Source organism: Barbus barbus (assembly GCF_936440315.1).
Source record: "Barbus barbus genome assembly, chromosome: 13".
NCBI lineage: Eukaryota > Metazoa > Chordata > Actinopteri > Cypriniformes > Cyprinidae > Barbus > Barbus barbus.
In genome coordinates this window covers 23197968-23211515 of record NC_136741.1, presented here as the reverse complement: position 1 = coordinate 23211515, position 13548 = coordinate 23197968, and the positions used below count along the sequence as shown (strand labels likewise).

The following is a 13548-nucleotide window of genomic DNA, read 5'->3' as shown; positions in this document are numbered from 1 at the left end:
TTGATAAAAGGCACCATGCACGAACAGTGAAGAATAATAAATCTCGTCTTGTTATAGTCAGTGTGTGTGGGTTGATGTAGGATATAAATACAGTGCGTGTAGATTTAAAGGACTGCTCTGTGGAGACGGTGGATTTATTTCGGCTCAGTGGAATTAGGCTTTCATTTCAGCCCTGTCTGCTTAGATGTCTTCATACATCTCTACAGCTTTACTGTTAACAAGAGAGCCGGTGAATTGTTATTAAATAATATTAATAACAATAATAATTGTTTTATTAATATGTGGATCATTATTACCTCTTTTTTTAACTCATTCAAAAGCATTATTTTACCACTAGTTTTGTACCATTTTACTTACTTTACTTAGTTTTAGTCATTTAGCAGACGCTTTTATCCAAAGCGACTTACAAATAAGAAAAAGTAACTAAAACTAAAAGTTAACACTCTGTAAATACTCTATACACACCCATTTATGACAATACAGAAATTAAATAAAATTGACAAATGCATACAACAATAACAACATTTCAATAGTAAACATATAAAGGAAAAAAATAAATAAAAGTAAATATTCTTATATCCTTTGCCGGTGTCCTAGCCCGGTGGAGTCGATGGTCTTTACACTCTTTACTTTATGTCATTTAGCAGACTAGATTTAGATTTTAAATCGCCTAAAACTTTGTAGAAGTGATATTGAAAAGTAATGCTGTCATGATCTGGAATTATTTATAGCCATGCAACTTTAGAAAACTATCAACCAATCAAAATCAAGCATTCATCAGTGTTGTGGTAAAAAAAAATATTTTTTTTTATGAAATAAAAGATTGGTATTTCCGTCTGCACAAGACATGCTCAAACCTGTCAGAAACAGGGAAACTGGAGACTATTTCCATTATGATGTTATACAAAGGCTTTTCATTAGTTGAGGTAATGTTTTTATTTAAACAGTATCCACTATCACAAGCACAGACCTCAGGAATCTGCTATGCAGCATTTACAGGAAAATACTGTTTGCTCTTTTTTTTTTCAATACAATTATCATCACACAAGTACATGTAACACTGATCCAAATGGACACCATCACAAAGTTTATGACGCTTGTTTCTGTATCTGTGATGATATGTAACCACCCAATCTTTAGTTATAACACATACTGCATTCTGTTGTATTGCCACATCTCGAACTGAACTATTAGTATGTTTACTGTGGAAGGGTAAGTAATTCTAATTGTACTACTGTGGTTTCAGTTCAGTGGATTTCTGAAGTTCTTCCCAGCAAACTGAGCTTTATCCCCCAGTTCCTCTTCAATTCTGTGCATGAAGAAAACAAGCAGGTATGCGTAAAAAGTGAAACATATGCTTATGTATGCCTATAAATTTAGAAAAAAATATTTTTATTCTAACAGAATTATCTGTAAGCTTACCTGAGGATCTGGTTGTATTTGGCCAGACGCTCTGAACGGCATGGGGCTCCTGTTTTAATCTGAATAAGAGGAAAAATAAAGAGTTAATTACCTGAACATGAAGAGGTAACCTTAAAATTAAATTCCTAAATTTTATGATCAATCTAAAGCTTATTCAGCACCTGTCCAGTGCAAAGTCCCACAACCAGGTCAGCAATGAACGTGTCCTCTGTTTCCCCAGAGCGATGACTCACCATCACACCCCAGCCATTGGACTGAGCCATCTTACACCTGTGGGGGGGATGTTACAAATAGCTCACACTGATTTTCACTGGGATTTATGGAAGGATATTCCAGACAATTTTCAAAAGGACTTGCAAATTGTATTTTCAATTGAGTTTTCCATAAGTCCATTTGCAACTGTATTTCCCATGTCTTACGAGTTATGAGCCTGTCATATCTAAATAGTGATATTAATTACCACATCTATTTTATCACTATCTCTGCATCACACAAGTAACCTGCCATAACTCAAATGGAATAGCAATTCCTTTTGCATTGGAATTTCCGATGCCTTGAACAAAAGCTGTCAATCAGTGTCAGGGGCAGGACTATATTGTATTGGGAGGTGACATCACTCACAGACGATTGTGCCGAATGCTTTGAACAATGGAGGTATGGAGGTCAATATTCACCATTAATCGAATGCTTTATTTTATATTATATTATATCCCTCACTTTTAATCCGTTAAGGAGCGTGCGTTGCGCCTGCCTCAAGATCTTTTACTGTTTGCACTCCGATTGATGCACATACGCAAACAGACAGTGCAAATCTATACGTATTTGCTCATTTTCCATCGTACCTTATATTTTATTCAACCGCTTTAATCCATTATGGAGTGTGCAGAGAAGGAGCATGTTCTGTTTTGTCACATGCATCAATCGGAATGAAAACAGAGATCTTAAGGCAGGGGCTCTATTGTAAGATAGGAATAAGATATAGGTGGCATATAGGTAAATACATATAGATTTGCTGATTTTGTCTGATTGCTTTCGTGCATCAATCGGAGTGCAAACAGTAAAAGACCTTGAAGCAGGCGCGATGCAATCTCTATTACGGATTAAAAGAGAGGAAGAAAATGTGACCCTGGACCACAAAACCAGTCATACAGTAAGTGTCAATTTTTCGAAATTGAGGTTTCTACATAATCTGAAAGCTGAATAAATAAGTTTCCATTGAAGTATGGTTTGTTAGGATAGGACAATATTTGGCCGAGATATTACTATTTGAAAATCTGGAATCTGAGGGTGCAAAAAAAGTCATAATACTGAGAAAATCATCTTTAAAGTTGTCTAAACGAAGTTCTTAGCAATGCATATTACTGATCAAAAATTAAGCTTTGATATATTTATGGTAGGAAATTCACTAAATATCTTCATGGAACATGATCTTTACTTAATATCCTAATGATTTTTGGCATAAAAGAAAAATGTATAATTTTGACCCATGCAATGTATTTTTGGCTATTACTACAAATATACCCCAGCGACTTAAGACTGGTTTTGTGGTCCAGGGTCACAAATATACAGTAATAAGTGTAGAATTGCACTGTCTGTTTACTCACTTGCATCAATCAGAGTGTAAACAGAGATGTAGAGACAGGTGAAAGTGTTTGGTTAATAGTGAATATTGACCTATTGTTTGTACCGTTATGGCTGCCGCTGTTAGCAAAATTGCTGCATTTGGGGTAAAAAAGACAGAATTCTTTATTGTGTAAGGTGCCAAGAAGGTTGCACTGTCTGTTTGTTCACACAGGCAGGAACTGAATGGCAGCTGCCTTTAGCGGAGCCTTTACCGATTACCTCCATTGTTCAAAGCAATCGACATGATCATCTGTGAGTGACGTCACCTCCCAATACAAACACTCCCCATAGTATAGTCCCACCCCTGACAATGATTGACAGGTTTCCGTGTAGACATCGGAAATTCTAATGTTAAAGGATTTGCAATTCCATTTGGGTTTTGGCAGGTTACATGCGCGACTCGCTTTATGCGAGAGTGATAAAGCAGATGAGGTAATTAATGTTAATATTAATTAAAATCCTTCCATAAGGATTAGAAAGTCCACACTGAAATTATGGAAAATGTATGGACAAAGTGTTAAGATTTTGGCAATTTCATGAAAAAGCTATACACTAAATTTATAAGTGGTATCAGTATATGGTAATGTGGCATCATTGTACAAATGCAGGATCAGGGTTTTGAACTCACGCCTGCAGGGATTCGGTAACACTTCCAATCTGGTTGACTTTGAGCAACAGGCAGTTGCAAGCCTTCTTCTCCACTGCGTCAGCAATGCGTTTGGGGTTGGTGACAGTAAGGTCATCTCCCACCACCTGTATATCCGTGCTGTTGGTAAAATTTGTCCAGGCCTCCCAATCATCTTGATCAAAGGGGTCCTCAACGGAGACCACTAGAGTAATGATAAAAACAAAGTCACATCTCTGTGTCTAAGCTCAAAGAAAAAAAATTGGTAATGTAATTAAATAAGGAAGCAAATGACTGATGAATACCTGGATAATCCTGAATGAAACTTTTGTAAAGGTCAGCAAGCTCATCAGGGCTGATGTATCTAGCCGGGTCATCAGGAGACTTGAAGTCCAAGTCGTACTTTCCGTCACGATAGAATTCGGATGCCGCCACATCCATGCCAATCACAATCTCATCTGTGTATCCAGCTTTACTGATGGCACTCTTTAGCAGCTCTAGTGCTATTATAAGCATACAGAAAAGAGCAACAAAAAGCTGTAAGCTATTTCAGCTGTATAGTCTCAAACAGTGCGATTTGTTGTTTCAGATACCTTCTTGGTTCTCCAGGATGTTTGGTGCGAATCCTCCCTCATCCCCAACATTGGTGGCATCCTTGCCATATTTCTCCTTAATAACATTCTTCAGATTGTGGTACACCTCTGCACCAATGCGCATGGCTTCCTTAAAGCTACTGGCCCCGACGGGCAGAATCATGAATTCCTGCATAGCCAACTTATTGCCGGCATGTGAGCCACCATTGATCACATTGAAGGCCTTTGGGAAAACAATAAGCAAAATTCAATGGGAGGATAATATTTTATCCCATAATTTGCTTCCATACTTTTATTAAGATTTAAATAACAAAAGAAACAAATAGGAAAACGGTCTGTATGGCTTAAGCTACTTGTAAAATCTGAAATTATTCATGAGGACAAAGCTGGTCTGCACTTAAATACCCTTTTAAAATAAAATGACAATCTACTTAATGATCTTTTAATATTTTCAGTCGCATGACACTTCCGTATTGTACAATTTCAAATACAAGACTTTTATATTTCTCACCGGCACAGGCAGAATGACCTCAGGGTTTCCAGCAAGGTCAGCAATGTGACGATACAGAGGAACACCTTTCTCTGCGGCTCCTGCCTTACACACAGCCAGGGACACACCCAGGATAGCATTGGCACCAAATTTAGCTGATATTTCGAAACAGAAACAGGAATTAAAGGACTATGACTAGACACAAAACCTCATATTAGCAATACTTTAAATATGAAAAACTAATCACTTTTATATGCTCACCAAGGCTGCATTTATTTGATTAAAAATACAGTAAAAACAGCAATCTTGTGAAATATAAAAAAGAAAAGAAAAAGCAAGGCCTTTATTTTAAATAGAAATTTCTAGTAACATTAAAAACATTACTGTCACTTTTGATCAGTTTAATGCATCCTTGCTGAATAAAAGTATTGATTTCTTTAAAAACATCTCACTGGACATACACTTTTGAACTGTAGGGTAATTTAACTGGGTAATTGGGTGTAAGTAACTTAAAGGAGAACAACCGTTAAGCAGAAACTATTTTAATGCAAAAGACAACCACCTTCCTATTTGTTAAATGCATAAACATAAATATTATGATTTACACTTGTTATCAGTTCCGTCCAGTTCCAACATGAACTGGTCAATCTTTTCTTGCTCAACAACAGGAATTCCCTATGTGACAGAGAGAGACAGGCAAAAAATAACTAACAACCCAACAAACTTACAGTTACTATTTTCTTTTGTTTCAGAATAAAATTATAAAATACTCACCTGGGTGATCAGGGCAGGTGCAATAGTTTGGTTCACATGCTCAACAGCCTTTGATACACCTACATTACACAGAAAAATAAGGAAGATATGAGCAATATACTACAGGTATAAGCACATTGCTGCTGCAATTAGACACATGCACATCTCTACATTCCCTTGCTTTGTTTATGCCACAAAGCTATAGACTGTCAGATTTTTCTCATTTGTAATGTCAGCCAAGCGAGAGCCATAAACAATCTGATTTATTCCATGCAAACATTGTGCACTAAATAATACTGAAATACCACAGTACAGATTCTTGCATTAATCACTGGTCTGAATCACATGCACAAGCACTTAAGATTTTTTTCATAATACATAATTCACACCACAGAATTCGACACTGGGTTGAATATGTCATGCAAATTCAGATCCATCAAACCAAAAAAAAAAAAATAGTTTTCTCACTAGTTTACTAGGGTACCTGTTAACACAAGGCTGAACCCAGTTATTAATCAGTACATTTAATAAGTCCTCCTTTCCAATCTAATAGGAAAAAAACAGAGCTGGGAAGAGAAACAGTCCTTTGTGTTCAGTAAACAAATCTAGCACAGCAAGCCTTGGCCATTTCCAAAACAATTAACAATAAATTCTGTAAAACCAGATGAAATGTGATTTCTAGATTCATTCAGTTCATCAGAAACATGAAAAAGCATAGTTACCTTTGCCCAGGTAACGTGATTTATCATTGTCTCTCAGCTCCAATGCTTCATAGATTCCAGTAGACGCTCCACTAGGCACTGCAGCTCGAAAAAGACCTGTTTCAAAACCAGTAGATGAGTTCTGCTTGTATTGTCAGTACACTAAACCTTCTTAGTTTAGTTTTCAATTTGGAAAGAAAGAAGGGGAATCACCTTTCTCGGTGTAGAGGTCCACCTCTACTGTGGGGTTGCCCCTAGAATCAAAAATCTCACGGGCATGTATCTTTAGGATAGACATGTTCCTTAAAAAAACAATAAATAAATAAAAAGTAAAAAAGATCAGATTATAAAGTAAAGGGGTCTACTTCTGCTGAAACTACAAATCTAACCACACATCTTAAGGAGATTTCAAGGAAACCTGAGAACACCATCTGCCTTACAGTAATGCTACTGACCCACAGGGTCACTTTGTCAAATCCTCTTTCCTGTTATTAGGACTAATCATTATTAAGGGGAAACATCTGCATGAATAAATCCACATCTCCTTCAAGCAAATATCTGATTAATAGTTTTCAAATATACCACAGTGTTTTGAAGATTATGCTATTCCTTGGGGCATCATGAGAAACTCAGGTCTAATTGGATTAGCAGCTGTCACACTCTGGTTATTATGCTGTCAACAGAAAACTAAAAGTTTACAAAACTGGTCTAGAAGTTTTTGCCTACACATAATACAAACATCAACACTATTTCTTCCACTGTACAGTGCCAATGTCTCAAACTCATTTCCTTCCTGGAATCGGATTTCTTTATAGTATAGTATAGTTTGTTCTGCAAATATTTAATCCCATCACAGTGTGTGAATATGAGTGGGCGTGATGGAAAGCAGGACTAATCACAGTCTTCAATGTCACGTGCTTATTTATGGTGACTCTCATCGAGTATTTTATTAGTGAGACACTCGAGATTTAATGAGAATTTAATGCTTTCTGTCTAAATATCGAAATAACAGTGCGTGATTACAATATAAAAGCCTGATTACAATATAAATCAAATGTAATGTTGACTAGAAGATTAAATTAAGCGGGTATTTGAAAGTCCATAATACAATGCTTCTTACCTCAGCGATAGTGTAAAATTGAAGGACAAGATGAAGAAATCAAGCTTTCACTCAAGTTCACACTCACTGCTATCGGCTCTGGTTAGACGAGCTCAGCGTGTGCTTGCTCTCAGAGAAAACTTACCCATAGGGGGAGATCACAGTCATAGAAAAGACTAGATAAGGTGAATGGCAGTTGTCTTTCACCATGTGGTGAGGAAATGGGCGGAGCTTCGCGGCCGGAAATTTGTCGGATATACATTTTTATTGTAGTTCTTCTTTCTTACTACTTCACTATATATTTACGATTTAATGGATAATAAGATTTTGTTCAAGAAAAAACAATCTTTTAGACCACTACCGAAGGGGACGGTGTTATCACGTGTTAGCTGTTACTTTTCTCAACGCTGCTAGGCTTTGACCAATCACAGTCGTTGACGATTACGTGAAAAAATTTATGTATTTTAATAGCGATTGCTTTAAATTATTTTTAGTTATATGACAGGTAAAATATTTAGAATGAATAGGTTTACTGCTGTATAATCGATTATACGTAGATGTGGAAATGTCTATAATAAGATAAAAATGATCTGAAATTTCAATGCAGCTCAATGGAGATTTCGGCTTTCTGAGCAGCCATGTGCTCCCTTGAGGAAGAAACATTTGTCTCATAGGAAACGGTGATTATCTAGCAATATTTTCCACACAGTGGGGGGGAATAATATGATATAGTTGTAGTGCGTTTGCATTCTTCAGAATAAATTTGATTATATACCATGGTTTGATAATTAGTTTAAAATTATTTGAATTTTAAGAATGTAGAATGATCAGTGTTTTCCAAATCTTGCTCAGAGCTGAAGCTCTGGTCCTAAGATTTTGTAGAAACAATATAGAAGCAATATATTTTGCCATTGTACTTACGACACACAGGAAAGCAAGAGGATGATGCACAGTCCTACTAGGCCAGTCTGTTGCTGTAAGCAATGTAAATAATATCTCAAATTCAAAATCTCAGATTGTTAAATGATTAACCTTCCACTGTATTCTTCTCTGTGGGGAGAATGTGATGCAACAACAAGAGGCACAATAGAGTGTTTGTGTGTTGGAGAATCCTGGCAACTCATTCCCTTGGGCCAGTAATCGCTCACCCTCCCTCTTTTTATCCCGCTCTCTTTCCACCTGCCCTCTCACACACATACACTTCCTCAGTTCCATTATTCTTTCACTTACTCTTCCTATAATGCTCAAACAAGCCATGTTAGTTTAGATCAGTTTCTCATACAGGTGCGGATTTTCCCTCATGCACGGTTTGTTTTGTGGAAACGGTTGATGTTTTGTTGCTTCTTTCAGGTACAGGTTTCTCAGGAGGCCTCCTGACAGCCAGCTGATCCCCGTGTTCCTCCATCCTCATGCCTCACAAATAAGACCTCAGGGATATCATTAGCAATCCACACACAGGTTTGTGGATATAGTGAGGCACTGACCTGTTGCCTAGGTTACAATGCAGTCCCCGTGTCCCAGCATAAACTCCTGCTAGAGTTGGAATTCTCAGATCCTTTGTTCAGTGCACACAGATGCATATTCCAAAATTTGATTATTGACTGCAAAAGTAGTTTAAATAATTTTATTTATTACATGCAGCAAATAGGCATCAAAATCCACAAAAACCCATATCTACAGTACATTTTTATTTTTAAAAGAATTATGTGCATCAAATAGACAAACTATATATATATATATATATATATACACAGTACACCCCTCACATTTTTGTAAATATTTTAATATATCTTTTCATGTGACAACACTGAAGAAATGATGCTTTGCTACATGTAAAGTAGTGAGTGTACAGCTTATATAACAGTGTAAATTTGCTGTCCCCTCAAAATAACTCAACACACAGCCATTAATGTCTAAACCGCTGGCCACAAAAGTGAGTACATCTCTAAGTGGAGTCCTCTTCCACTCCTCCATGACGACATCACGGAGCTGGTGGATGTTGAGACCTTGCGCTCCTCCACCTTCCATTTTAGGATGCCCCACAGATGCTCAATAGGGTTTAGGTCTGGAGAAATGCTTGGCCAGTCCATCACCTTTACCCTCAGCTTCTTTATCAAGGAAGTGGTCGTCTTGGAGGTGTGTTTGGGGTCGTTATCATGTTGGAATACTGCCCTACATGTTGGCATTCATGGTTCCCTCAATGAACTGTAGCTCCCCAGTGCCGGCAGCACTTGTCACACTACTCCTCACCTGGTTGCCGCCACACACGCTTGACACCATCTGAACCAAATAAGTTTATCTTGGTCTCATCAGACCACAGGACATGGTTCCAGTAATCCATGTCCTTAGTCTGCTTGTCTTCAGCAAACTGTTTGCGGGCTTTCTTGTGCATCATCTTTAGATGAGGCTTCCTTCTGGGACGACAGCCATGCAGACCAATTTGATGCAGTCTGCGGCGTATGGTCTGAGCACTGACAGGCTGACCCCCCACCCCTTCAACCTCTGCAGCAATGCTGGCAGCACTCATAGGTCTATTTCCCAAACACAACCTCTGGATATGACGCTGAGCACGTGCACTCAACTTCTTTGGTCGACCATGACGAGGCCTGTTCTGAGTGGAACCTGTCCTGTTAAACCACTGTATGGTCTTGGCCGCCGTGCTGTAGCTCAGTTTCAGGGTCTTGGCAATCTTCTTATAGCCTACGCCATCTTTATGTAGAGCAACAATTCTTTTTTTCAGATCCTCAGAGAGTTCTTTGCCATGAGGTGCCATGTTGAACTTCCAGTGACCAGTATGAGAGAGTGAGAGCGATAACACCAAATTTAACACACCTTCTCCCCTATCACATCTGAGACCTTGTAACACTAACGAGTCACATGACCCCGGGAGAGAAAATGGCTAATTGGGCCCAATTTGGACATTTTCACTTAGGGGTGTACTCACGTTTGTGGCCAGCGGTTTAGACATTAATGGATGTGTGTTGAGGTATTTTGAGGGGACAGCAAATTTACACTGTTATACAAGCTGTACACTCACTACTTTACATTGTAGCAAAGCGTCATTTCTTCAATGTTGTCACATGAAAAGATAAAATAAAATATTTACAAAAATGTGAGGGGTGTACTCACTTCTGTGAGATACTGTACATTTAAAAAAATCATTTCAGAAAGGAGGATTCATGGTCAGAAAGGAGGCAAACTGACCTTTTTTTACCTGCTCTTTTTGAAGCAGCCCTTGCAACTGATGCTACCGATCTCTGAACAGACCTTTAGCACAAGCACTTCATTGTCAAATATAGCTCTAAATGCTAAAAGCACAATTTAATAGTACTTTTATGATGGCACAGGGAGTGGATCTTTATTTTTATAGTCAACAGTCTGCTGACGAAGTGTCTTTTCCACAAACACGCATACACACACACACACATGTATACAGTGGTGTGAAAAAGTGTTGGCCCCCTTCCTGATTTTTAATTTTTTTGCATGTTTGTCACACTTTAATGTTTCAGATCATCAAACTAATTTAAATATTAATCAAAGATAACACAAGTAAACACAACATGCAGTTTTTGAATGAAGTTTTTTATTGTGAAGGGAAAACAAAATCCAAACCCACATGGCCCTGCGTGAAAAAGGGCTTGCCCCCTAAACCTAATAACTGGTTGGGCCACCCTTAGCAGCAACAACTGCAATCAAGCGTTTGCGATAACTTGCAATGAGTCTGTTACAGAGCTGTGGAGGAATTTTGGCCCACTCATCTTGGCAGAATTGTTGTATTTCAGCCACATTGGAGGGTTTTCGAGCATAAACCGCCTTTTTAAGGTCATGCCACAGCATCTCAATAGGATTCAGGTCAGGACTTTGACTAGGCCCCTCCAAAGTCTTCATTTTGTTTTTCTTCAGCCATTCAGAGGTGGATTTTCTGGTGTGTTTTGGATCATTGTCCTGCTGCAGAACCCAAGTTCGCTTCAGCTTGAGGTCACGAACAGATGGCCGGACATTGTTTTCATGGTCTCATTTCCCATGGTCCAATTCATGGTCCCATTTATCACAGCAAGTCTTCCAGGTCCTGAAGCATCAAAACAGCCCCAGACCATCACACTACCACCACCATATTTTACTGTTGGTATGATGTTCTTTTTCTGAAATGCTGTTACTTTTACGCCAGATGTAATGGGACACACACCTTCCAAAAAGTTCCAAACACTTTTTCACACAGGGCCATGTGGGTTTGGATTTTGTTTTCCCTTCATAAAAAAACCCTTCATTTAAAAACTGCATGTTGTGTTTACTTGTGTTATCTTTGATTAATATTTAAATTTGTTTGATGATCTGAAACATTAAAGTGTGACAAACATGCAATAAAATTAAAAATCAGGAAGGGGGCCAACACTTTTTCACACCACTGTATACTGGTATATATATGTGACCCTGGACCACAGTCAAAAGGGTCAATTTGTGGAAAATGACATTTATCAATTTTCCGACACTACATAATCTGAAATCTGAATAAATAAGCTTTTCAATGATGTATGGTTTGTTAGGATAGGACAAAATGTGGCCAAGATACAACTTTTTGAAAATCTGGAATCTGAGGGTGCAAAAATAGTTAAAAGCCTTTAAAGTTGTCCAAATGAAGATCTTAGCAATGCATATTACCAAACACAAAATAAGTTTTTATATATTTATGGTAGGAAATTTACAAATTATCTTCATAGAACATGATCTTTACTTAATATCCTAATGATAATTTTTGTCATAAAAGAAAAATCAATAATTTTGACCCATACAATGTATTTTTTGGCTTTTGCTACAAATATACCCATGCTACTTATGACTGGTTTTGTGGTCCAGGGTCACGTGTGTGTGTGTGTGTGTGTACCAGATTTAAGTATTACAGGTGTGCAGACTTATTACTTTCTCTTCATCTTTAAGTTATAAAAATGAACACAAGCTCTCACTGCAATTTGAACTGATAAGCCAGTCTGAATTTAATAATCAAATAGTTTAAATCTATAACAAAAGGACAATTTGATTTATACTCAAGTCTTTGATGTTTTGGTGTTAAACATTTTTTTATTCAAACATTGATTGATAATCTTGCATAATCGTGTTGTAAAAAATTAATGATAATAATTCATGTTTTCTGTTTGTCTTTGAATTAGAGATTATTTAATTTTTTTTAATATTTTTTGTTTTACAGGCAAATAAAATAATAATTTAGAAAAACAGTAAATACCATATTTATCAGTTTGGCCTTCAGTTTCATTTCTGCTGTTTTCATATTGTCAATTCAATGCCCCAGTGGAGTTTATTATCAGTGTAAACAATGTAAATGATCATAGGGCCTCACAGAGGACACATTTACTGAATGTCTTTTTTACAGCTCTAATCTAATGATGAGCGCTAGAAATGAGAGTAACACTGAATAAAGAGGAGAAGAGGCTTATTCTTGTCTGTTGCCCTGCAGTCTGACCCAGAACAAGCGAGACGGAGGATGGGGCGTGGTCTTTTTGAAGGTTAAAAGCTTGTCTTATTTGTGTACTCAGAAACCCAGAGGCACTTCCACATTAAACTAACCAATCACAGAACACAAGACACACCTGTTCTTGGAGAAGGCCAGGGATTGGTTCCAGTGTAAAAATGACACCTGGGCAGGGCTCCAAGGTGTACCTGAAAACCTAGATGTTTTGTAGGAACAGTTTCTTCGCTTCAGGAGCTTTAGGAGATTGTGTTTCTTCTCATGCTTGAGACTCCATTACTATTGTCTATGCGTCTTCATCAGGTACCTTTAGACCGGTTCGAGAGGTTTGGCCTAACGTGGAATGAGCAATCATACCTTTAACAAGTGGAAGGAGCAGGAAGTGATCTTCCTCAGCTAAAGCGACGCCGCGACACAATGGCATCTCTTGTCCGGGACTCCATACTGAATGACGGCAACAGGAATTCATAGGGTAACTAATAGGTTTTTTTTTAATTATTTGAATATGTTCAACAATGTGACTAAATAATTCATAAATTGCAAAGAAAAAAAAAATATATATTTTTTATATTTCTCTCAGGTGATATATACAATAGTATAGTTTACTATTAGTAAATGCTAATAGTAAGCTATTAAAAAAGACAATGAGTCTAAAAAAAATTAATTGTATTTTAGATAAACAAAATCTTCCTTTCATTCTTTAGTGTATGAATTTTAGTCTGAAATATGGATAATTAAGATTTGTGAAACATAAAGGATT

The 13548-nt window shown here is 37.4% G+C and overlaps 1 protein-coding gene across 5 annotated transcripts; it reads right to left on the bottom strand.

Moving 5' to 3' along the window:
- Positions 1-457: 457 nt before the first annotated feature.
- Positions 458-8407, bottom strand: LOC306878661 (alpha-enolase-like). 5 transcript variants are annotated; one of them, XM_079431135.1, is made up of 13 exons: positions 7328-7463; positions 6790-6880; positions 6421-6509; positions 6229-6324; positions 5528-5586; positions 5359-5428; positions 4775-4908; positions 4264-4486; positions 3976-4173; positions 3674-3875; positions 1584-1692; positions 1423-1481; positions 916-1309 (listed from the first exon to the last, which is right to left on the bottom strand). In XM_079431135.1, exons 3-13 carry the CDS (start codon positions 6503-6505, stop codon positions 1243-1245), a joined length of 1302 nt encoding a protein of 433 aa, XP_079287261.1. In that variant the 5' UTR covers positions 6506-6509; positions 6790-6880; positions 7328-7463; the 3' UTR covers positions 916-1242. The 5 variants fall into 5 exon arrangements, with proteins under 5 accessions (XP_079287259.1, XP_079287261.1, XP_079287260.1 ...); XM_079431133.1 differs by lacking the exon at positions 6790-6880 and having other exon boundaries at positions 458-1309; positions 7328-7518; XM_079431134.1 differs by lacking the exons at positions 6790-6880; positions 7328-7463 and adding an exon at positions 8228-8407.
- Positions 8408-13548: the final 5141 nt, after the last annotated feature.